Source organism: Sus scrofa, chromosome 9 (genome assembly GCF_000003025.6).
Source record: "Sus scrofa isolate TJ Tabasco breed Duroc chromosome 9, Sscrofa11.1, whole genome shotgun sequence".
In the NCBI taxonomy this organism is placed as follows: domain Eukaryota; kingdom Metazoa; phylum Chordata; class Mammalia; order Artiodactyla; family Suidae; genus Sus; species Sus scrofa.
The window spans coordinates 110,088,745-110,115,972 of NC_010451.4; the positions used below are offsets into that span (position 1 = coordinate 110,088,745).

The window sequence follows — 27,228 nt, forward strand, 5'->3', positions numbered from 1 at the left end:
GAACTTTCTGTGTTACCAAAGCCAGTCTCAGATCTATGTTACCTGAGATTTGGTGGGAGGTTTCATTTTCACATTTCAATATTCTCTGCAGCCAGAGTTACATATAACCTGTAGTTTCAGGACTTGAGGTGCAGGCTAGCTTGTAAAAAGATAGATTATTTCTCTATTGTCAATATAAAAGACTGCTTTCGGTGTAGAAATGCATATTTTCTCCATAAGCAGGACCATTTATTTATCTGAACTTTAAAGAAAATGGTATTTCAACTCTGGTAGACTGCTGAGGCAATTGAAGTGATCCCTAAGTCTAGTGAAAAAGCCCTGTATTTTCTGAATTTGCTCTGTTTGGTTGAGAGCACTTAGATGTCTTCTGAAATGTGTGTTTACTTAATAAAAGACAAGGCACCATTTGCCATCAATAAACTCACAAAGAAAAGAGATTAAATAATGAGATGTGCAAAGCGTGTGTACTGCATGTTATTGAACCCACCAATGCTGCAAGTTCACTTTGAAGCCTTCAGAGCTCAGTCTCTTCCAAATAAGTTATTCTGTTAAGAACTACTCTCAGAAATGACCTCCTATTGATATAAGGCAAATCAGATGTACATACGAGTCCTCATAAGTGTGTGAGCCACACATAACAGCTTGAGAAATATTTGCTGGAATATTTCATACATTCTTTAAGTCCAAGGATCTGGTATTCATTGAACCTTAGTCCCTCTTGAATGTACAAATTACTGTGAACATCTACTTGAAAATTGAGGGAAATTATTTGAATGGCCCACTTTCATAAAAGGACAGAATGTGATTTAGAATTTTCTCCCATCAATTCTTTTTTTTTTTCCCTCTGAGCGCATGTTCAAGCAAACAAACCAAAGACAAAAAATGAAAATCTGTGGCATTAGCCACCTGGTATCAAATCTGTAAGCCTAATTCAGAACTCTGTGTGTGTGTGTGTGTGTGTGTGTGTGTGTGTGTGTGTGTGTGTGTGTCTGGGACACGTGCGTTCCTCTTAAGCTGACAGGCTTATTTCCCATAGAACCTTTTTTTTCTTGTTTTCTATTTGGCAACATCAGTATTCCTGCTTTCTGATGCTGCCATCACTGTTCTCTCTGTTCCTGGGCTGGGCTTTCACAAGCCTTTGTTCTCAGAGAGGGTGAGTTAGATAACGCAGACATGTGGAAATGTGTTAGTAACAGGCTCATTGTTTTGTGTTCTAGCCTGTTTTTTTCCCCAAGATCACAGATGTGTGTAGGATTTTAAAGAGCGTAACCGACCCTAGATCAGTGCTATTGGGAGGGGTCACAAATACCTGAGAATCTACTGGGAGTAAAGGTGTCCAGGGGACAATGGGTCCCAGGAAAAAAACACTCCAACTGGATCACACCAAAGTTCAGTGGCTCAAGTTAAACCATTGTGAAGAGTAACTGAATCAAAACAAAGGTCTCTTCAGTAGCTGAGCAATATGACTTCAAAGTCATACTGGCCTACTGAAACTGCAGAAGGCCATGCTCATTGGGATACAAGAGCTTTTAAAAGCTTATTGGGCTTGTCCTGATCATTTTATGGTAAAGTCCTCCATAGAGTCACATATTCCTAAAATAAGATGGACTTTGTTTTGTTTTGGCTATGCCCACAGCATGAGGAAGTTCCCAGGCCAGGGATCAAACCTGAGCCACAGCAGTTATCCGAGCCATAGCAGTGACAATGCTGGATCCTTAACCCACTGAGCCACCAGGGAACTCCAAGATGGAGCTTTTTTTTTTCCCCCTATGGCCACATCTGTGGCAAATGGATGTTCCCGGGCCAGGGACTGAATCTGAGATGCAGCTGTGACCTATACCACAGCTGCTGAATCCTTTAACCCACTGTAATGGGCTGAGGAGTGAACCCTCACCTCTGCAGCAAGCCGAGCTGCTGCATTTGGGTTCCAAACCCACTGCACAGTGGCAGGATCTCCTAGGATGGAGCTTTTTTGGGGGAAGATATTTGTAAGACGCTGTTTCATCTTTAGCCCAAAAATTTCCAGTGTATGACTCCTCTCCATGCCATGTTGCTATTGCAATGAACTTCAGCATCTCCCCCTCCCCTGAGAGAATCCAGGGAAGTGAGCAGGCTGAGCAGCAGGGATTCAGGTGGACAGAAGGGCCATGTGTTTGCACTTTTGGAGGTGCCACAGTTACAGGAATGAGGGAGGCTATGAAGACTGCATGGCTGTCCCAGTTTTCTCCCTTGGAATCTCCAGGGTTTATTCATGGAGTTTCAGGCTTGTTTATGACAGCTGAGTCCTACCATAAATAAAATGGAAAGTGGTACAAGGATGGTAAGTTACCAAGAAATGTGTAATTGGGAATAGGAGATATACCCAAGGAAGAGCAGAACTCAGCTACTTTGGGAATATTTTCCTCACAATAAGAAAGTAGAATTCAGCACCTTGATTTATTTGTGGACTTGCATATACTTGCTTCATAAGTTATCTTGATTAGCTCAAGAAGTGGAGAGAGATGTTCAATTAAAAATTATTTCTTGGGACAGGCTGACAGGCACTCTGTGTGATGTTCTTTCTTCCTGTCCAAAACCCTGAAAAAAAATGTGAGTTCTATTTAAAAATCTAACCAAACTATAACTAATAGCAAGGCTAAGAGGTTAGAATAGAAAACATTTCTGTGATGAAAGATGAAGCATTTTAATTAAATTTTAAAGAACAAGGGCCAAGAAAGAAGCCCCATTTGTTTATTATGTTTTAAATGGATACTCCACTGGGTCATTTGATGTCTTGTGAGATCTTGATGAAAGAGCTTCCATATGAAAGAGCAGTAAAAAAATTGCTATAGGAAACTAAGGGACTTGCATCTAAAGGGCAAATTAATGAAGTTTCTTATATTTTGTAAAAGGTGCTCATATTCACTGGAAACTGCCTGCCAGAATGAACATGGAGTATTGTTAGCTATTCACATAATGCAGATTTTCTTGTTAATATTTTTAAGACTTAAAAGGCTAATTTAGTTCTATCATAAGCCAAGAAAAATTTCTGTGGCAATAATTCTAATTAACAACTATACAATTTATATAGCAGGCAACCTAGAAAGGCCTTTTAAAAATACAAGACATTAGAAATTATGTTGTAGGGCTGGCATAATGTTGGAAGAATTTGGAGTATTGGAATATTAACTTTATTATGGCTTAAAAGAATAGTGCTTATATTAAGTTGGTAGTGCACAAACTACATGCAGAGACATCTTGTCTGCCTCCTTATTAAAAGTTAGACAAATTTGCTTATAGGCTATATACTATCATTTCATTTTCTTTATTTCCAATTTAGCCTTACAATACTTCTAACATCTGATGTTATCTCTTGAATGAATTTTTGTAAGTTACTATAAATCCTTTATAGAATCAATTAATAAATCACTTAGATTTATAATAAATATTTGTTACTTTCATTCAAGAAATACACATATAATAATCTTTACCAAGCATGATATTTATGCAAGACACTGTCCTACACATTGAGGTTACGGAGATAAATAAGAAGCAGTTTTTGCTGCCAAGAAGCTAATTGTCTTAGTATTTATCTTAATTAGTAAAACTCCTAAGAAGGAAATCTCTTTATAAGGAAACTAATCAACCAAGAGAAGAAGTCATTATTCATGAATTTAATAAATTATGAAGTTTTGTGAAGGACAGGGGCTGGTCATGTAAAACAAATTTTATTACACAAAGTTTCTGCATACATTCATCTAAAGGAACTGGCAGTAGGAACCATCCTAGAGAAAGGTGTATTGAATGTCTTCTGAGTTCAATGGAACATCCTTTTCCCCAATCTCAACTTCTGATGCCCTTGACAATTCTCCATGGTACTTCTTCTCTCCCAGCCTTGGCTCCTCAATACATCTCCTTGTCAAAAGACTCAGAGAGGAGATATGATTACTCCTGTACTCTTTGGGATTAAATTGAAGGTGAATACATTTCAGGGGATACTTTTGCAAACATTTTTCTCTGATATGAGAATGAAGAACTTTTTATCTGATAGGGAGATTCCAGGCATTAGCAAACATATAAGTAGTGTTATTGGTTGGGAGAAGTATCCCTTATCCTACTTTGTATCAAGTATCTGCCATGGTAATTCTGGTCTCAGACCTTCAGAGTGACTGGAATGAGAAACTATAATTCAAAAAGATATATGCACTCTATGTGCACGGCAGCACTATTTACAATAACCAACATATGGGAACAACCTAAATGTCCACTGACAGACAAATGGATATAGATGACATGGTACATATAGACAATGGAATACTACTCAGCCATAAAAAGCATGAAATAATGTCATTTGCAGCAATGTGGGTGGACCTAGAGATTATCATACCAAGTGAAGTAAGACAAAGACAATACTATATGATATCACATATGTAGAATCTAAAATATGGCACAAATGAACCTATTTACAAAACAGAAACAGACTCACAGACATAGAGAACAGACCGTGGTTGCTGGGGTTGGGGAGGGTGGTGGAGGGAAGGACTGGGAGTTTGGGATTAGCAGATGCAAAGTGATATATATAGGATTGATCAACAACAAGGTCCTACTGTATAGCAAGGGAACTATATTTGGTATCCTGGGATAAATCATAATGGAGAAGAATATGGAAAAGGAATATATACATATAACTGAATCCCTTGCTCTATAGCAGAAATTAACCTTGTAAATCAGGTATATGTCTGATTATACATACATTTTTTTAAAAAAAGAAAGAGAAAAAGAAATGGTCAGAAGGCTCTGTGTCTTGTACTCCTCCCTCTAAGGTAGTATCCATTGCTCCCCTGAGGAACACACAGGGCAGCTGAAGCTCCTGGAGATCTAACTCATGCCCAGAGCTACTGAGCATTGTGCCTTCCATGTCTGCTTCTTCCACAAGGTAGGCTGTGCCCTAACATGAAGGTTTCCCACCCTCCTTGTCTGCTTTTCTCATCCGAGTAAAGGCCAGCCCCTGTCATCACCACCACGTGTAACCCAAGCACATACTTCATCCTTCTACCCCAGTGTCATGTACCTGCTAAACACAAGTGGCTTTTTTTGGGGAGTATGTGTGTACTAAAATTGTTATATATGTATGGAGTAACCATTCCTAATTTAAAAAATTAAATAACAACAGTGACTGTGGCGGTATTATTTGAGCTCCATCTACATGTAAACCATCACGCCAGGCTCTGTAGCAGATACAGTGACGAACAAGACATTTTTCTCATACGTGGACTCAAGAGCACTTATATCCCAGTGAAGGAACTAAAGTCATGCAAGAAAACCAAGGCGATGAACTCAGTAGGAAGACAGGAAAATCCTGAACTATAATACTGTATGTTTCAAATTACTTTTTCCTCTAAAAAAAAATTAAGATTTGGGGTAAAAGTAATAAGTATGCAATTTAAATGAATCTCACTGGCTAACTAAAGTATTTTTAAAAGAAATGACTACCATAATACATGGATAATAAATGTTGGTCTCCAAAGCTGGCATTCTTAGAGGACTACATAATGACCTACAAAGTGTTTCAAATCTTTCTGGAATTATATGCAAAATTTTGCATGTGTATGAAAATGTGCATTTTTCTAGTGATAGGGATAAATAATTCTTAATTCAAGAAAAGGTAAAGACCCACTGAAATGCTTGTTCTAAATACATATTGTCTATAAAAGCTTTATGAAGTTCTCGAACATTTTGCTGTTATTTGGGGAAAAAAATGCATGCCTATCATTTTTCTACCATGAAAAGACAGATGAGGCTGGGGAGTAGATACAGGAACTGAAGGAGAAAACCTAGTTAAACCATCCAATTATAAGTATCTCATAGAAATTTGGAGATGCTCTGCTTTTATCATGTTAATTAACTATACATGCTGCTAATTATAATACAGAAGGATAGCATCAAGCCATTGAAAGAGAATTTGTGAACTTAATGGTCTTTTTTTAGCAGCAAAATTACTTTTTCAGGAATACTTTCTGGGCATACAATAACTTAATTTAATAAAAAAAACATACAAACATAGGAAATGCCATTCATTTGGAAAACCATGACTATAAGGGTGTGAATTGATGAATAATTAAGTTTATTTCTGAACACAAGTTCATGCATGAGCCAGCCTTATTTAATAGCTAAGCTATTAAATGCCGATGTGAAAAAAGCACATCAAAGGATCTTAGATATTTTGTAACTCTTCTATTTGCTCTGATAAAAATTCTTAATTTAAAAATTTTTCTCACACCTGAATCCTAGATGGCTTAGTAGATACATTGCTTAGCAAAAAAGACTAACTCTTTCACCCAGAAACACATTACTGCATGGCTTTCCCACAACCCAAATACAGATGTCTCAGTTCAGTTTTAAGTAAGAAGTAGGAGGAATTGAGTAGGAGGAGTCTTAATTCTTTGATGTCATACCCATTCTGTAACTGGTGACTGATCACTGCAGGTGTGACATTAACCACCAAGACTTCTTACACTTCAAAGCACACTGATCATCAGATACTCACCAATGAATTTTAATAAGGATGAATCTGGTGTTGGCACTGACAACTGTGTGATGGTATCTTTGTGATGGGATCTTCCAGCTGGGTGGCATGGGACCTTGTAGGGAAAGTCACCCTCATGAAATCTGTCTACAACTTTGTAGGGCCATGTGATAGGCAAAGAGCTGTGCTCAACACTTGGCTGGAAGGCCAAGGTTCTGGGGCTCAAAGAGAGGAGAGGCTCTGCAGTAGATCCTGTCCTCTGCTGAACCAGCTCGATACTTCTTGACCATTGCAGCAGGTTGAGGAGCATTGGCCCCAAATTCATGTTCATCCAGCACCTCACAACGTGACTATCTTTGGAAAAAGGGTTTTTGTAGATGTAATGAAGGTGAGGACTAAGAGGACATTATACTGAATTAGGGTGGGCCCCAAATCCAATGACTGGGTCCTCATACAAGACCAAAAAGGTCACAATGACACACAGAAGATGGACAGCCGCTGGGCATTAGGATTTCAATACAGCTTTTGTGTGTGTGTGTGTGTGTGTGTGTGTGTGTGTGTGTGTGTGTGTGTGTGTGTTGTTGGGGGGGAATTCTTTAACTCCCAACTCTCACTGCATATAAGTGAAACAAAACAGAAAAGCCTGCCGGTCACCAAAAATTTTACGGATTTATGAAAAATATTAAAAACTATCTTCATTGGAGAGTTTTAACACCATTAAGAAAGGCTTATCTAAAATCAGTAGCTTAGAAAAAGGTCTTAAAGAAAAGATCTCTATTATGAGATGCAGACAATGAGTTTTAAATGTGTGTTTATGTTATATCATTGCTAGATATGGACCTATTGTAACCTCTTCATTGAATTACCTAATTTTCTTTATTAGCAATGTTCCTTTTATTTTTAAAAATACGTATCGGAGAGAAATAAACTGTGCAAGTACCGATCTTTGAAATTAAACATAAATGAAGAGTTTAATATTTTAATTAAAGGAAACCTTCAAAGATTACTCCCCTCATCCCATTTCTGGCTCACACTCCCCACTGCCCACAGAACATATTCAGCTGTTGGCTTAGCATCTGCTGGTTTTCCTGGTTCCAAGTTGGGTCTCATTTTCTCATCTGAGTATTTTTCCAAACGCTTACTACGTGTTGTGTACATGTTTTTCTGCAGGAACCTTCTGCTCTTCTCAGTTTGGGCTAATTATTGTCTAGATATTACAGCACCAATCCCTGTGTAAATACCCTCTCCTCATTCCCTTCACCTTTCCTTCAAGATCCTGCTCAGGGTGTTGACTACACCTTCTGCCTTTACCTTGACATATTTCCTTGTAAAAAGGTGTCTTTTTTCATTTCTCTTTCATATCAGAGAGGCTTTGACTGCAAAAACTATCATGCCTCTGTGTCTGCAGCCTGCCATAATGCCTTGTACATATAGCTGGTGCTCAAAATACATTTATCATTGACAAATGGCTGATTCTTGTGTCCACTTCAGATTGTCATTCATTATTTCTGAATGACTATAATTTGACAGAAATAACAACAGTTGCATTTAGCAATCTGCATTTAAGCTGAATTCATATTCATTTTATAAAAGGAAGGGGCTTATGTTTTATTATCTTTGTCTAATATTCATAACTACCATTATTGAGAATTTACTGCACTAGTCACTGTTTTAAGCTTTTTACATACATTTGTCTCATTTTATCCCCATAGCAACATCTTGTAGTAAGCGCAATTATCTCTATTTTATAGAAGAGGAAATTGAAGCTTAGTGAAATTAAATAACTTTCCCAATGTCACACTGCTGATAAATGGAGAATTTGAGCCTGGGTCTGTCTGTCCCCAAATGTTGTGTTCTTAGTCAGAGTTTCTATAACTTCCCTGTCATAAAAACCTAAAAAGCTTCTTAAAAACAGTCTTAGCCTTTACTTTGGAGGTTGTAAATCAGCACCGTGGGGGAGGGGGCTGGGAATTTGCATTTGACAAGCACCCTAGGGAATTCTTGTGATCAGACAGATTTAGAAGATACTCAACAATATAATATGGTTTACTGGTATTTTTAAGTCCCTGTGTAGAATATTTTCCTATATTTTGTTTGATTTTCACTGCACAAATGTTCCTTGAGGTTTAAACCTCACAGAGAAATAAAGGGTGAGTACCCTCACCTCAAGGGTACTCAAGGGCAAGGGTTGGCCTTGTCCTTTGCCCAGACCACAGGACCATGGGTGTGATCCCATGGGTGTGATTTTCTTTATTAGCAATGATCCCTGTGCAGCCTTAGAGGGGTCCAGGTTTGGTTTCATGCTTTGCTGTCCCTGTTCTGAAATTCTTGATACTTTCTTAACCAGGAGTCCTAGTTTTTCATTTTGCACTGGGCTTTGCAAAGCATGAAGCCTCTTCTGCTCAGAAACTGGATACAACAGGAACTCTGGGCCTTGAGATGGAGATGATCTGCTCAAGGGAAAACAGCACAATCTCTGCTCTTCTCTCTCTGGTTTCTAGGTTGGGGAAAGGGTTGTGTGAAGCAGGGAGAAGCCAGCTAAGAAGTGGAGAGTGAGGCAGGGTCTGGATGGGGGATGAGAGCCTCCTGGCGGGAGGGTGAAGAGAAGGGGTCTTGTGTATGGAGAAGGGGGTGGGAAGTGGGGGAGAAAGAGGGGGCAGCTCTGTTAAGCTGCAGAAGTCTGCCCAGTGTCCATGGGTGGAGAAAGAAGGCGAGGGCTCCAGTGCAGAAAAGGGTTAACACAGCAGCACTGACTGCCTGTCCCTGGAAAGGCCCCTTTGCAAGGCTGGCTGGTAGCTGGTGTCTGGAAACTTAGATGCTAGGAAAGTGAACAGAACGACCAATACAAGTGCCTCGCTGGGCCTAGACTGTACAAACAGCGCCATGTGTGCTGAACGCCGGCTTTCCTTCTGCAAGTCTGGAACTGGGAATGTGCCTGGCAGAGGCTGCCCAACCAACCAGCCCCCGGTAAAAGCCCTGGTCTCTGAGTCTCCAACCAGCTCCCTGGTTGGCACTTTTCACACATGCTGTTCCAGCTCAGAGGCTTCACTGGGAGAGGACGCTGGAGACTTATGTGTGGTTTCCTCTGTGCTTGGCCACATGCCTGTTCCCTTTGCTGTTTCTGCTTTATGGCCTCTCTCTGTAATGATTACAAACATGACTGCAATTCTACACTGACTCTTGAGAGTCTTCCTAGTGAACCGTGATCTTAGAGCCCCAGACACAACTCCATTCAAGCTGCTATAACAAAAATACCATACACTGGGTAACAGAGACAACACTTACTTCTCACAGTTTTGGAGGCTGGAACATCCAAAAGGACGGTGCTGGAAGATTAGGTGTCTGGTGAGGGCCGGATTCCTCATTGACAGCTGCCTTGTCACTGTGTCCTAACGTGGCAGAGGGGCTGGGCAGCTCTGGTGGGCCTCTTGTAGAAAGGCACAAATTCCATTTCATGCTCATAACCTGATCACCTCCCAAAGGCCCCACCTCCCAAGACCATCACATTGGGAGTTAGAATTTAGATTGCAGGGAGACACATGCATTCAGCCTATAGCACTTAAATTTCCCACTCCAACCGTCCCTCAGTTGCCTTGAACTAGACCTCAGCAGCTGTACTCCTGTACAACATTCTCATACCTTCTCCCCTGAATGATTAATATTTAGCCCTACATTGCGAATGACTATTCTTTTGCTGGTGAATCAGGAAGGAGACAGCTACAGGCAGCAGAAAATGGGTGGAAGGGTAGTGTTGTGTGACTCCCGGGGTCGTGAGGCAGAAAAGAGCCCAGAGGCAGGGGTAGTCCCTCATCTACTCTGCTGTTTCCACTGGCTAAATACAGCACTGGTGAAATGTACACACAGCCCTACGAAGGCAGGTTAACTGTAGAATTATGTACAACCTTCCATCTTATTTTGTACTGTACGTTATATTTGAAGTAATGTGACCATATCTCTTTTCAAAATACTGCTATTTTAGTTTTTTGCTAATAACCAAAATTCAGATTGTACTGCATTTTAAAACACGATCTCAAATTAAAATTCAAAAGGAATGAAACTAATGACGTAATAAACCTCCACACACACTCTAATACACAGACAAATTATTCCAAGAGTAAAACTCACAAAGGAAATGAAACCTCCCATCATAAAAAAAAAGATACTCATTTTGTGGTTATAATCTTATATTCTGCCTCTGATAATGTTATGTATCATCCTGGTTGATACACAGAGAATCTTATGGAGGAGCTGAGAAAATGCTCCTTGTATCTTCCAGGCAGTAAGATTTATCCAGATGCTCTTTGGTCTTTTCTGACATTAGGTTTTGTCTCCACGGCAAAAAAATCCCACCTCTTCTCTCCCTTCTCCTTTTATCCTTTCTGACACCAGGAAGGATCAGAATGGGCCACTTGAGCCACCAGCAAGACTGAATTGCAGGTAGGAACAGGATCTTGGGTTTGTAAACCGTTTTGCTGCTGCTCTGCTGTCCAATAGGGCAGCCACTAGTCATGTGGATATTTAAATTTATGCAAATTTAAAATTAATAAAATTAAAAATATAGATCCTTGGTCATGTCAGTCACATTTCAAATACTCAATGGCCCCCTGTGAGGCTACCACATAGACAACGCGGGTTAAAGAACTTTTTTTTATCATCATAGAAAACTATTGGGTGGCACTAATTTCTAACAATAACCAAAAATCCAACAGAGGAGATAAAACTTCAGGCTCCTTAGTGTCTGTTTCTGTCCTGGCAGAAAGCTGCTCTCAGAAAGGACACCTCTGTCTTAACATGTTTGTGGCTTTTTGGTGAGATAGCATGGAATGATTCTGAAAACACCAATACAAAAATCCAGACTCAAATTTGTTATTGAACTCAACAACTATACATCATAGATTTGTTCTGAATTAAAGATTAATTCACCTTCAATTCAATGTTTTGAAGGGGGGAAGAATTTACCACCCCAAAATATGCCTCTTTGGAATATTGATTAATTGGGGCTGATTATTTTTAAGAAAGAGCTGACACAGGAAAACTTCTGAAAACAAATGAAGTCACTGTTATGTAAAAGAAATGAACATTTAGGAGTTCCCGTCGTGGCGCAGTGGTTAACGAATCCGACTAGGAACCATGAGGTTGCGGGTTCGGTCCCTGCCCTTGCTCAGTGGGTTAAAGATCCGGCGTTGCTGTGAGCTGTGGTGTAGGTTGCAGACACGGCTTGGATCCTGCATTGCTGTGGCTCTGGCATGGGCAGGTGGCTGCAGCTCTGATTAGACCCCTAGCCTGGGAACCTCCATATGCCGCGGGAGCGGCCCAAGAGATGGCAAAAAGACAAAAAAAAAAAAAAAAAAAGAAAAGAAATGAACATTTATAAAGGAAATCTCCATTTGCAAAGGTATCTTCTGGAAACATTCACCAATGAGAAGGCAATAATTTAATTCTGCATAATAACTTACTCATGTTTACTGTGCCTCCCATAACTGGCCTTCCCCTCCCCACAACTTTTGTCTTTAGCTGAAGATGCTACTTAAGGTGGTGGCTCAGGTCATTTGCAGCCGTGGTTTTCTCGTGTTATCTCCCCTGTATACAGGAGATAGACATGTTATTAAACTTTTATTTTTCTCCTATTAGTCTGTCTTTTATATGAGGAGGTGACTGAAGCAGCAGTAAGTATGAATGCTAAATTCTGAGGGTGAGCATGTCTGCGTGCGTATGTGTGCATGTGTGTGTGTGTTTAACAACAGCAGAGGGAGGGAAAATTTTTTACAAGAGTGAAAAATGGTAGAGATCATATCCTTTTATTCTAAAATAATTGTCATCTATTTTTGTTTTCTTGATTCCCTAGTAGGTGGTCTTTGTGAGGCAGGAGGGAGATGGGCCCCAGGCTGAGCAACTGGAATCTCTCCCTTATGGGAAATACTTCGAGATACAGATTATGGCAGGAGCAAGGAGGAGCTACTTGGATAAAAGATAAAAAGACCACATATTTCTCATTCTTGATTAGACCCCTAGCCTGGGAACCTCCATATGCTCCATATGAACTACCCATGTGAAGAAAGTTTCCTTGGGGGTCAGAGAAGGAAGGGGCCCCAGATCCTAGTACATCCTGTCAACTTCCCAGAAACCCTGGGGCTAGAATCCATCTTGGCTGAAAGAAGTGCAGGCACACTGGGGAGGACCCTGGGTAAAGCCAAATGTGGACTCAAGGCCAGATGAAGCAAGAGGACTGGCCAGAGGAAGCCCCAAAGGACTGCCCCCATAGAATCAAGGGATTTTAACCACCTCCTAAGCACGTGTGGCTCTATTCCTTTTTCTGTCTCTGTCTCTCGCCCCCTCACCCCTCACTGAGCCCACCTGTGCTTTCTCAGTCCTTATCTTCTCTTTCAATAAGCACTTTATTTGCCTCACGACTCTCAGGCTCTTTGCTGATTTTTTCCTCCAAAGAGGCAAGGATTGGGGACACATATCAAGCCTGCTGGCCCTTGGGGTCTACTGGTTAGGCTTCAGCACTCTCACCCCACGGCCACCTGAGAATACTTGCAAAGGGGAGCAAACAGGTAGGAGAGAATCCTGGCTACTGGAGTTACAGAAGCCAGAAGAGTTAGAAAAACACTTTAGGAGTTTTCTCAAAAACAAAATGTCCTGGGAATTCCTGTCGTGGCGCAATGGGAATGAATCCAACAAGGAACCATGAGGTTGCAGGTTAGATCCCTGGCCTTGCTCAGTGAATTAAAGATCTGGTGTTGCCTTGAGCTGTGGTATAGGTCGCAGACACGGCTTGGATCTGGCGTTGCTGTGGCTGTGGCGTAAGCCAGCAGCTACAGCTCTGATTGGACCCCTAGCCTGGGGACCTTCCATATATGTCAGCTGCAGCCCTCAAAAGACAAAAGACAAAAGACAAAAAAAAAAAAAAAAAGAACAAAATGTCCTAAGAATTGATGCTCCAAACTGAGATATTTTTGTTGGGTTCTCTCACTGTATCAAGCAGTATTTGCTGACTTATAGAATCATGAGGCAAAGTCAGGATTTAACACTGCCTACCAAGAGGTGACTGGTTTCAGATGTGATGCGGACATCTGAGGCCCAGGATGCATGGGGTCAACAGCTCTTTCTCTCTCCTCAGTCCCAAAGAGAAGCTGTAAAGTTTGCTTTATTACAGCTGCGACCCTGATCTACTGTCTCATTTCCTGTAGATGTTCAAAGCACAGCAACTTCTTTTAGGGGTGTGGTGAAGTGGTTTGATTTCAGATCCACCTGTTTATGACAAAAATGAAGTTGCTTGTAAGGGTGAAGTCATTTTCAAGAATTAAGTTAATGCTTTGAGTTAAGAGTGTAATTGTGTGTCAGGATGTCATCGTTCACAGCAGTGGCTGCTGATAAGCACTCAGCTGCTGAGGGGCCCCATGGGGGCTTATCAATAAGAGTATGTGAAGAAACAACTGTGGCCAGGGGGTATTTGGACTAAAGATACCCAGAATTTGTGAGGACTATTCCAGAATGTTTGGTTTGGGCAAGGTTACACTTTGCTGATCTAACTAGCTCTCTGAAGACCTTGGGGGCATTGTTCCTGTTGTAGTAAAGGCAACTCTTACTTGCAGCCGCCCAAAGATCATCTTGGCTGCCAACACTGGCTCATCGCTCCCTAGCAACAGGCTCTAGCAATAAGGAACTTCTGTTTTCCTTGGCAGTTGGACATCAGCTTGTGGTTGGTTAAGCTACCTCTCCTGAGAACCAACATTAATAAAGGTCCACATCAACTACTTCTGGACTTTATTCCTTTCATCTCCCCTTGCCTGAAACAATAGTATAATTAATCTATCATTGGTTTTGAGTAAGTTATTTCTTTATTGGCTTAGTAAGAGACAGTATCCTGTGTGCTATTGGTTTGTGAAATCACTGTAATGCCTGCAGTGCACATGTGTTGAATAAAATGCTGGCAAAGGCAATCTCAGTCTCTGAGCATAATTTGCCCCCAAACAAAACATGGGGTTATTAGCATAAATTAGGAAAGTTGTCAATTCTTCAGGCAAAGAAACACCCAAACTTATTTTTGGTTCATTAGAATATTCTTAAACAGTTACAAATGGAATTTTCCATAAGTAACCTTGAAGGATCTTAAAAGAGGGAGACACATTTTCTTGAAAACCTAAGTAAAGAATAAAGAAAGAAAAAACATAGGTAAAAAAATAAAATGCATCAGCATATCTTCTCTGCTCTAATTCTTGGGACATGTTCTCTTTTCACAACTCCAAAGTGTTAGGTTACTTAATTAAAAATGCTAGAGTTTTTTTTTTTTTTCCTGTTTTCTTGTTTGTTTTGCTATGGAGGAAGTCAGGGTTAAGTGCATCTGTGGTCAAACCCTAGTAAGCCAAATACCCTGTGAAAATGAGGTTATCCCATGGCAATCCTGACTTCTCCAAGCTAGTTACACTTTTATGTCAAGTATGACAATGGCAAGGCAAACTAGGGTTGAATTTTTGAGATGTGTGTTTAGTCACAAATCTGGTGAAAACCAGCAAAACATTTCTCTAAACACCAGCTATATTTAAAGTCCAAGTCGTTTGGAGAAAAGACTTGTGGCTGCCTGATGGGAGGGGGAGGGAGTGGGAGGGATCGGGAGCTTGGGCTTATCAGACACAATTTAGAATAGATTTACAAGGAGATCCTGCTGAATAGCATTGAGAACTTTGTCTAGATACTCATGTTGCAACAGAAGAAAGGATGAGGGAAAAACTGTAATTGTAATGTATACATGTAAGGATAACCTGACCCCCTTGCTGTACAGTGGGAAAATAAAAAAATTATAAAAAATAAATAAATAAAGTCCAAGTCATAATTTGCATCCTATGCAGTAAAATCAAATTCTAAAGGTCTAAATACCATAAAACAAAACTGATTAGGATAATCTAATAGAATTAAGGGATACTTACAGCATCAGACATAGGGATTACAGAAATGACTGTTGAACCTCTTCATTGTCTAAAGCTTAAGTCAAGAAAATCCCTGAACAGGGAGGTACAGATAGAATCTGCATGGGCAAAACACCTCTCCTTCATCCAAAGACCCAGCTATCCTTGCTAAGTGTGAGTCTTCTATTCACAGGTAAGGACTGACAGAGATTCTTTTTCCTTTTCGTCTCTTTTCTTTTCCTTTCTTTCTTTTTACAGCCACATTACTGCATATGGAAGTTCCCAGGCCAGGGGTCAAATAGGAGCCGTAGCTGAGGCCTACGCTACATCCAGGGCAACATCCAATACCAGATCTGAGCTACATCTGTAACCTGTGCCACAGCTTGTAGCAAGTCCAGATCCTTAACCCACTGAGCAAGGCCAGGGATCTGAACCTGTATCCTCATAGACACTATGTCAGGTTCTTAACCCACTGAGCTACAGTAGGAACTTCCTGACAGAAATTCTTGATTAAGTGTTAGTCTAGCAACTGATATTTTCACCCCTATAAGCCACTTTAAGATAACTGACTCTTGGATTGGCTCAAAGATAAATTGAATGGATATGACACTGGGATGCCTTTTCTTTTTAATCTGGCACTATACAGCTAGTTCCATGGAGCTGTTAACCATGCCAATAGGTGGGTACAAATTCAAATGTGCTGTTTCATATGCATTTACCTGGTGAGTTTTGAATTAGGAATTTTTTTTTTAATTTTTATTTTTTGTCTTTTTGCTATTTCTTGGGCCGCTCCCGCGGCATATGGAGGTTCCCAGGCTAGGGGTCGAATCGGAGCTGTAGCTGCCAGCCTACGCCAGAGCCACAGCAACACGAGATCCAAGCCGCGTTTGCAACCTACACCACAGCTCACGGCAACGCTGGATCGTTAACCCACTGAGCAAGGGGAGGGACCGAACCTGCAACCTCATGGTTCCTAGTCGGATTCCTTAACCACTGCACCACCATGGGAACTCCGAGGGAATTTTTAAAATGATAGTAATATAAATCTTGCATAATTTTTGCAATAGTTTAGTACTTTTAAAAAAAAATCCTGATGACTGTAAAGAATGCTGCTCTGGAACTGTCAGCAAACTTCAAGAAGAGGCTCCATTAAAAGTTTTCTTCAATAAAGTTCCTGAGTTTCCAAGGCCTGCATGTAGTTCAGATTGTGAAAAGAAGCTTTATGAAAAGCCAAGTAGGTATCATAAAATAGGTGAACTGGAACACAGTTTTAATTATGCCAGAGTGAGGTAGTTTATAGCTCACAGTTTAGCACCCTAACAATAGGTTTGAAGTACTGACTAATTGTAATTTTGTCAGTAATAACCTTGAGACATGGATAAACAAAAGTGTGGAACAGTCTGCTTGGATCTCTGAGGGGCCAGGGGGGTTAATCTAATTTAGATTAAACAATGAGTTCTATAAATTTAATACTTCATGTGCATCTTAATTTAGAAATGCCAGAGAAAATATAGAAACTTATTAGCAAAAGAGGTTTTGGCTTTTTTTTTTTTAAATGCTTAATTTGAAGATAATCATCGGATTCGAGGGATTTTCAAGGTACAAAGGAATAAAAGTTTTCATTTAGTTAAGATGAATAAATGCGCTAAAACCTCGTTGAGGTTAAAAATTGTTATGCATATAAATCAAGTGATAGTTCCTCTCTCGTACCTCTATAGCAATTATTGTCTCTGCAAGTTTTCTGCAATTTATCATGAAGTTCCTCGTGGAACTGCCTCCATTGTTAGTCTGAAATGCTTATTTAAATCTTTTGTGGTTATTTAACCACTAATATTCATTTAATGAACATGTATTTGAGCCTCTCCATGTGGCAGGCACAGCCCTTGGCACAGGGATATAGATCTCTGCCTGAGTTCCCATCTATGGTTGGGGGTGAGGACAATAATAATAGTACAAACACCCAGAGAAAAGAGATGGTTGTGTAATGAATGATACATTTGGTGTTTGTCCCAAGTTCCTACGAAATAGCTTCTAGACCCCTGGCATTTCCTGAGTGATAGGGGGATCATTGTTATTCACGGTGGACCTCTAGATACTTTCACGATGGAGAACAGTCCTGCCCAAGAGACTAGTCGTGGGATTAGGGGCTTGGGCTTTGAATCATGAACCATCAGCTCCACCACCAGGTAGGAGAAGGAAGGTGGGTGTGACTATGTTAGTTGAGTAGGCAGGGAAGGCGTCTCTGTAGTATTAACACTGAAGCTGAGACTTGCAGCCCAGGTGAGGCTGGATGGGTAGAAAGTTCCAGGCAGAGGAAACCACCAGGAAAAGTTTGTGAGGTGGCAATAAGCCCGGCATGTTGGATACAGGAAACCAGTGGGGCTAGAATGGAGGAAGTGGTGTGACTGGTGGGTGGGTAGATCACACTCAGCCTTATAGCACATGGTAAAGGATTTGCATCTTAAGAGTGATGGGAGGCTATCAGCTGGTTATAAATCAAAAAGCACTATAATCTGATTTAGAGCTTTGAAAAGTCACTCTGGCTAGCAGGGGGAAGAATGACTAGGATGGTGAATGTGAACTTCAGTCTGGAGTGTCGGCCTTGATTGCTTATGTTTTTGTAGGCTTCTTGAGGGCAAGACATGTAGTCTGGACTTCTTTATATTCACACAGTGCCCAGATCAAGACTGAGCATGTATATAGAAGCAGGTATGCAATATGGGCTGAAATTCAAGTCACATGGAGAAGGTCTACAAAGCAGCAGAAGGGGAGGTAAGTTCTTGCTCAGTATCATCAGTGGGTGAATTGCAAGGTTATTGTGACCAAGTTTGAAAACCATATAATAATATCTGGACTAAAACAGTAAAAATTCTTGCCATAATTATACACATTTTTCAAATCTCACACATTTTCCCAAATTTCCCCCCTAAAATTTAAAATCAAATCCGAATCCAGGGTTTAGTAAACTATGGGCTCCAGGCCAAATCCAGCCTGTCTCTTGTTTCTCTCCTTAATATTTTGTTGGCACCATCCACAACTGTCTGATGACAGAGTGTCTATGACTGCTTTCATATGACAGGACTGAGTGGTTGTGACAGAGACTATATGGTCCCAAAGCCTAGAATACTTCCTGTCTGGTATTTTCTAAGAAAGGTCAGCTGATTCCCTATTTGGATGAAAGGCTTCTTCTGTGGTTTTCATCAAGACTGGTGAACACTGTGTAAATTATTGGGCTCTTTGTGTGTTTTGCTAGGGTCCTCCGTATTCTCTAAGGATAGTTTCCAAGGATGGCAGCAAGCAAAGGAGATGTTTTCCATTTGTTGTCAGTAGGGAAGATGAGACAAAAGGAAATGGGGGTTGTTTGCATGGATGGACACCACCCTGGGAGCCAGCTAATGCAGCTGAGCTCCAAGCAGGGGTGGTGGCTACTGCCTCCAAATCAGAAAGGATACCACACTCTCAGCTATGAAACTCTCAGGTTTCCTCCAAGAATAGATACAGAGCCAAGGGTAAAAGCAGTGGAGTATAGGACAGGGAGATAGCAAAGCTTTTCTGATATAAGCCTGTCACTCTTTTCCACAATGAATAATTGTAATAATAATCATGATAATAATACTCTGAGAGCACAGACCATGGGCAAGGATTAAACTCTGAAAGAACCACCTCCGCGATGCAGTTAGGATTATTCCAATTTGCAGCTGAGAGAAAGTTGTGGCCAGGAAGTAGATGCCCAGAGAGGCTAAGGAACTTGCCCAAAGGCACATGGCTGATGAGGGAAGGATTTAGGATTTGAAGCCAGATGTGTGTGTCTCCAAATCTGTGGTATGCAATGTGAGCTCTACAGTTTTGCTACTCAGAGTATGGTCCCCTGGCCACTGGCAGCAGCAGCAGCATCTCAAGTCCTGGTCCAGACTTTCTGAGTCAGAATCTGCATTTTTACCAAGATACCCAGGTGATTTCTAAGCACATTAAAATGTATCAGGCTCTACTATTCAGAGCCTCCTATTTTTTTTTTTTCAAACTTCCACTAAGAATCCAAGAATTCCACTTTGTCAGAATTTTTACCCTTGGTAAAACATAAATCCAGGATGGGAGCCATGTCTCATTTTTTTCATTTGAATTAGATCCTAGCAGCAGATCCTGGGCAGGTTAGAAACTGTCTCACCTATTATTTTTCTTGGATCCCACCGTGTTCCCACACCAGGAGTTTTCTGAACCAGCGGAACATGCCTAACCCTCTTCTGCAAAAAGTTTAGAGGGATTGCTTGGAAAGCTCAGCAGAGGAACTCAACTGTGCAAATTCAATTGACAGAACAAAGTCCCTCCTGTACCTGGGATCCTGTTACAAGCTTAGGGGAAGGTGTGCACTCAGGGAAGCAAGACTCACTCAGCCAGACAGATCTCCTCTGTGTGGTGTGTTGATTCTTCTGGATACAAGCAGTATTTGAAAGGACAGGTAGGAAAGCCAGCCACATGCACACAAATACCATATCTGTTGTAAAAGAGGAATACACCACCCCCCAACCCAAATGTAACTATTTTTATGTACCATTTCTACTGTGAGTTTGCAGCTAAAGTTGAGTGGCCAAATCATACTAGCGCTGATTCTTCCCGGGGAGCTGCCCATTTCTTACTGTTTGAAGTCACTCGAGTCTGGAAGACCAAAGGGAGGCTTCCTTCTTGCTGCCTTTGCCACCTTTGTCATTGAAACTACTCTCAGATGTGCACAGAGTGCTCTATGGGAATCAGCCTAGGTTTTGATCCTGAAAATTTCACTGTTTCTGCTTGTTCTTAGAGCCTGTCATGCTTCTCAGTTGGTAATAGCCCATGGCAATAGCAGCAGAGGTTGGGGCATTTAAAAAAAAAAAAGTTAATGGTTTCTAAACATAACTCCAGATGTCTCCCCCTCTTTCCCCCATTGGCTACTATCAAAAAAAAAAAAAAAAGCCTAGAACCAGAAGTGAAAACAAAACCCCAAAAAAGCAGAAGTCACCAACTTTCTGTCACTGACCCTTCATCCCTATGGTGGTGAGTTTTCTATCAGGGTTTCCAGACAGTTGACCTCACAGTGGGTGAGATGAAGAGCTTGGCATCACAAACCTGCTCTGCTCAGCTGCTGACAGACAGGGGCCCAGGGTCAGAGTTGCAGGTCAAAGCTCCCTCTTTGGATCTCAGCATTCATCCTGGCCACAGGGAACTACCAAAGATGAAGGCTCGTGTCACGCTCTTTCTGCACGTGCTCTGCCATAAATCAGCTGGGAGACCCTGGATGGGTCACTTAACCTCTCTAGACCAAGTTCCCCATCTGTGACATGAGAGGTCTACACCACTTGTTCTCTAAGACTCTGCCCACTGTTGGAATGTTGTGATTCTCTTTTAGCTTTCAGTTCTCTTTTAGTTCTTGCTTTTAGCTGTACTTGAGGCAAGAATATATAGCTACATTTCATGGGAAGAAATGAGGAAAGGAAGAGAATTTGGAGTATCTTCTGAGGAAATAATTACCAAGAACGATCTGATTCTATCCATTCCCAAATTTGCTTTGGAGCTTCACAGATCATCTGGCCCCAGCTCTTAGTCTAATAAGTCTGATTCTGTTTTCTCATTGGTGCAAAATACCAAGATATCACTGCATCCAGGATGTTGGGAGAACCAAGAGAGAAAACAAATATAAAATGCTTGCTTGACAATCTGCACACTGGCCCTTTCCCTTTCTTATCTCTTCCAGGCCAGAAGCAGCAAAAAAAAAAAAGGGGGGGGGGAGGGGAGGGGGGAATCAGTAAATGTCTGCTCTTCTCTGGAGCCTAAGGGTCTGCTTCCTCTGCACAATCAAAACTGTTTCTTGAGCCCAGATGAGCAGCTGCCCTCCTCCTTGTCCAGTCCTCTGTGGCTGCACTGTGACTCACATAGATGCTGGCAGAGAGAGGATGTGGCCAGTGTGTGCCTCTGGGTATATCGCATGGAGAATGACACTCATTTGAATCCCAAGTGGAAGTGTCCTCTCCTTGGAGAAACAATACGTGGACACAGCCTTTGCCTTGTCTTTCTTGGTATGGGAATGGCTGGTGAATGGCCCTGGTTTGTAAAAGTCTAATAGTCAAGAGAGGGTGGCCTTTATATGTCTCTGGCACAGATGATTACATTGCCAAAGAACAAATGTCCCCTGTCATTTGGCCAAAACGCCATCATCATCTTTATTTCTTTCACCCTTGGCTTTGTCTCTGCACTCCGACTGTTCCTGAATTGGACGTTGTCTGCCTTACATTTTCTTCTTGGCCTCCTGGAGTCACGCCTGTTGCTCTAAGAAAATGAATTTACATCTTGAACATCCAGTGTAACTCCAGTGCTCCGCTGGCTGTGCTGACAGCCTGAGTGGATTTCTGGCACAGACTCAGAAGTCCTTGAGTAACACATTTTCCTGATTGTTTCCACCCAAGTGTATTGAAAACACTTGCCTTTGTAGCAAACTTGCTCCTAATTAATTGTTTAAAGTCCCTGCATCCCTAGAGGAGATATGGGAAATCTTTACCTCATACTGCTGAGAATAAACCAATTATCTCACAAATACTGTATTTCTACAATTAATTATAGTCACTATATATAGTACAAAAAAGATTTCTACCTCCAAAACCCAAAATAGTTTGTTTTTGAACTCAATTTCATAGAGGTTTAGCAGTCTCCTCCAAGAATAATGATATATTTAAATTTGAAAACAATTTCTCCTCAATCAGTCATCTTGATCCTCTAAATAGCTCTTTTGTTTCTTCCTAGGTGATGATGCACAGTTTAAGGGGGAATTTGTAGTTATACCACACTTTTTATCTTAGCTAACTATCCAGCCCCAGTCACACCTTCAGCTTTATTTAGATTTGAGGTTTCCATTTTAACGTGTTTGAAAAAAAACCCCCAAAGTATAAGAGCATAAGCATTTTACAGCGCTATATGGGAAAATGCAGCAGATCTGGAACTCACTGATTTTCTTGGCATTTTGATTATATGGGTCTATGAGTTCAGATGAATCAAAGGAAAAATGAAACTCAGCAGGCATGATGAAATCAACTGAAACGGTTGGTCAGAGCCCACAAAAATTGTTTCATTCTCTAAGACTAGGGGGTAGAACCAGACCTAATTCAAGAGACAGCTTCTGAGGGCTGTTATCTCAACTCTTCAAATAAAGAAAGACATTTCTCAACAGTGGATTGATTTTTAAACTGTAACTTTGCACAGACTTCAATAAATGACACGAAGTTAATCTCTATAAATAAGAGGATAAATGCACATACCACTTTAATTATAAAAATTGGAATTTAATCCCCCAACATTCAGGCTACATTGGTAACTGAACATGGGTGGGGAGAGACCCTGACAACGAATTTTAAAACAATTTAATTTCTGCTGTTGACTCAGGGATAAGAACGGAGTCAGGGAAACAAACCCGACCTTGGGCAGAGTAATCTGTTTATATTCTCTGCTCTGTCTTTCCTCCAGGAGCCTCCCAGAGGCTGCAAGAGGGCACAGAAATTTGCTGCATAAGTGACATTTAAAAAGAAATATTGCGTTCATTTGTAAAACAGAAAGGCTAATATTTACCTTACGCACCTCACTAGGGGCTGTATCCAAGGAAACCATAACAACTGGAAAATGCTGTCACGTGGATACTTTATCATTACTGTGTTCATGTTAGAACATTCTTAAAAGGAAGGAGGGCATCAAAACTGCTAACTGCTACCTGGCATTTCAGGTACGAGGTATACAATATTGCCTGCAAAATATGAAGGTTTTTTTCTCTCCCTTTCTGTCTCTTTGTCTGTCTGTCTCTCTCAGGCACAAAAGTATTCCACATAATTACAATTAAATATTGACTATGGTTTTGTTTTCATGAAACATCAGGTAAAATATGGATTAAGGGACTGGAGGTTGCGGCACTATAAGAATACTGAGGCTGTGCATTGTCAGAGAATAAGATAGCTCTGTCTACCCAACAGTCCTAAAAATGTCTCTAAGAAAAACAGCCTTTGGAGAGAATGCAAATGAATGTTGACCACCATACTTTTCCTCTTTTTTCTTTTTAAATATTAAGTCTATTTGAAATATTCTACCAATCACTCCTCTCTTGAGCCTCAGTTGCAATAATTTTACATCACAAAATCTAATAAATCACAAAACATTTTGTGCTTTCTGATCTTTTTTCATATGCATTTCTTAAAATATGGTTTGAACTTTTTTTTTTTAAATCCACTAGAGTACCTAGTAAAGTGCCAGGCAAATAACAGACATATAAATTCTTCCTGAAGATTGATTCATTGATTAAGAGAAAATAAACTAATATTAACTATAAACTGTTAATACACTCCCATGTATACTATTTAATGTAGCTAGAATCTTTAAGAGTGGTAACAAAAACTTGCAGAAATTGGATGTTATAACAATATTGAGTTAATCTGTTACTTATGGGAACCCTTTCTCTAATTCAAAGTTAACGTCAGAATTAAATGATGTGAGAAATATTTTGTCTTTATATATGAATGAATAATTATAACATAAGGAAACTGATTTTCATTAGACAACACATGAGAATTTGCTTGAGTGACACTATAGTCCACTTCTTAAAATCTATGTTTAAAAATGCACATGTATCATTATTTTATGTCCATCTTTTTCTTAAAAAGTTAAAACTAAATTTTTTTTCTTTTTTTAGGGTCGCTCCCCTGGACTATGGAAGTTCCCAGGCTAGGGGTCAAATCAGAGGTACATCTGCTGGCCAACACCACAGCAACAGCAACACCAGATCCTTAACCCACTAAGCAAGGCCAGGGATCAAACCCGCGTTTTCATGAATACTAGCCTGGTTCATTACCACTGAGCCACCATGGAACTCCCAAAACTAAATTTCTTATTGCACAGGTCTATTAAGCTTGACTAGACAAATGAAGTATTATTGTTTAATAAATGCACAATAAAGCTGTTTTTACCAGTCTCATTTTAAGGATAGCATTTTCATTTTCTCTATGTAAGAACAGAAATATCAGCATAAACCCATCTCTTTTGTATCAGGAAGATCTCATTGTTCACCTGCCAACAGCCTTGACATACTAAGTAGTAAACAGTTAAGCATGCATCATTACATTCCTTAGGACACCTCTTTGAGAGGATGCAATAATTTATCATATCGAGTAGGTCTAATTCTCCCTTGATTTATGGAAGTGGTAATACTATTCCTGCTCACAAAATGCTTTGCTTGGAGAAATCCAGATTCAGGCACTAAAATCTTTATGGCCTCTCCAGGAGGAGTTGGGACGCAGGTGGTATTCTCAGCACCGCAGCTGAGAAAATGGAGGGGTTTGCCTGAGGTCTCCTGGAAAGTCAGTCATTCCAGGAACAGAATCTAGGTCTCCTGATGCCCAGCACACAATCACAAAGCACAGAACTCCCAGAAGAGCTGCCCAAATCGTGTGAGCAGACAAGAAGAGGGGAAATGGTGCCCAGGATGCTCATTGCAGAGTCCCTGTGGCAACCTGTTACGGTTTCCCTCTGACTGCACATAAAGCACATGAAGGGTATCAAACAACATAAAGTCCTAATGGCACCCTTAATTAGGAAGGATCATTACTCCAACTCCCTGACCTCCCACAGCCCCGGAATCCTCTCTGTGGTGCCAAATCCTGCAAGCAAGATGTAGTTACAGAAACCATCTTTGGATTACATGAGCCCATCAAGCTCTGATGATGATGAAATTTGATAGCCATAATGTCAAACTTTATATGACCATAATCCAAGTTTACAATGATACATTAAGCCATAATGCTACTATTTATACCACCATAAACAGAGTTTATGGTGATATAAATAGTCATGCTAATGGCATTAACAACAGCGCTCAGTGGAATCACAGCTGTTGAGTGCCACTTTCATGCTATTAGCATTGCTACTTATATCACTATAAACTTAGGTAGTCACATTTATTACATACGAATATACAAGGAAGATGGATATGTACATTATGTACCCACATCTAGGCTCCTGTGCCGGAAGCTTTATGGCTGTCATTCTCCTTTGCGTATTAAGGTCTACCTAGCCCTCTGTTGGCTCTGTTTATACCAAAAAGCAAGTCTGATTTGCTGGGAAACACTTTTTAAAGTTGATAAGAAGCTGAAGCCACAGCTGCAGGCACACTTACTGTCTCCTTGGCAGCGCAGGGGACCCACACTCAGTTTGGCTTCTGAGCCTTGCCGGTCAGTATCTCCAACTACCACCTGGCTTACTGGCAGGTGATCTTTGTAGGATAAGAAGCCAGCGTCTTTCCTCCTGAATCATAGGGAAAGATAGAAAAGCATGAGGTGGCTATGTTAGAAACATGTCTTTTCTGATAATTTTTTAAGTTGTCTAGCAACTGACCATATGTCAATAAATGCTCGGGGATTCACTAAAGAACCACACTTTAAAGTGGACCACTGCCTTTGGGTGGTCTTGTAGTATACAGCTCAGAAGCAACAGTGACCTCTTTGCTGTCTGGAAAACAGAACTGACACCCTGATTTCCAGAGAGTCACAGTCAATACACAGTATACTATTTCAGGTGGAGGGTAGACTGGAACCTTGCTTGAAGCACATGCATCAAACACTGAGCACATGTGCAAAGCTGCTGCTGTCAGGGAATCAAAAAGTTTAACAAAGTCAATTTGATCTCTTGCATAAAATAAGAAACAAAACCCTATTAAAACCCCCCTTGTCTCTTTAATTGCTTTGAAGAAGTCAGTTCAAAGGCTTTCTCCCCTGCTGTGTATCAGCTAAATAAGAGACACATTTTGTTCTTTCATGTCTTCTTGTTTATTTTAACAGCTGAGAGTTTATACGAAGTTTCCAACACTGAGCAGGTGCTAAGTGTCTATTTCTATCTATAATGAGGAGTGGAGTTGAGAGGCAAGCCCAATTTGGTTTTTCTCCTAGATTTGTTCTCCTGTTTATATTTATCTTGTTTCAGGTCTCCTAACTCAACCTCATACCCACCCTAAACTGAGGAAGAGGACAAGGCTAGTTGTAAAGTACAGATTCTAGGATGAGGCAGAGAGTTACAGGAGATGTTCTTGGAGATGCAGCCCATGTGAGTTATGGTGTAGCACAGATTTCACCTTAATAGGAAATCTCTGCCCACTCATCCTATTTTTATGCTGCTGTGGCTGAGAGATCCTTTCATTTGGGGCTAGACTGAGGTGAAGCAAAAATCAGTGTAAAGTCATTCCACAAACTTGCCTTTTAGTATGATTTTTTGCACTCTTCAGACTGAATGTAAATGACAATTTTGAAGCTGTATGTACAGCCAATCACAGGAAAGGAAACTGACTGGGGATGATAGAAGAATGGGAGAAAGAGTTCACTAATCAGATTAAAGATCTGCCATTTGCATCTCTTGGCAGATAGTGCATGGAATTGAGGAGAACCAACTTGGAAGCCTGCCTCTGAAATGCCATTCTGTTAGGAACAGTTTCTTGCTCCTCTGACCTCCTAGAATGTCAGTGAATATACGTTTCCTTCACGTGTCAGGACCCACAGAAACCCAGGAAGGAGTCACAGAATTTAGCCAGTGGACCTCAAACAAATATATTTTCCACTGCCTTAATTATTTCAATGAGTTTCCAAGATAAAGCTAAAAAATTTTTTAATCAAAACCAAGATCATGCAGAAAGGCACTGTGATTCTTATTCACCCTGTAGCTACTGATGATCCAGTCTGTAATCATTTGCAAATACAACTTCTATTAGAAATTCTATCAGTTAAAATCATGTTAGGGAGGGAACAAAGTCTATGCTATTAAACTTGC

General features: G+C 40.6%; 1 protein-coding gene across 1 annotated transcript in view; it reads right to left on the reverse strand.

Moving 5' to 3' along the window:
- CNTNAP2 (contactin associated protein-like 2) overlaps nucleotides 1–27,228 on the reverse strand; it is a 2,040,635-nt gene that overhangs the window by 348,235 nt on the left and 1,665,172 nt on the right. The window contains 1 exon segment of the mRNA XM_021102606.1: nucleotides 25,589–25,716. Within this exon segment, the coding sequence (XP_020958265.1) occupies nucleotides 25,589–25,716 (128 nt within the window).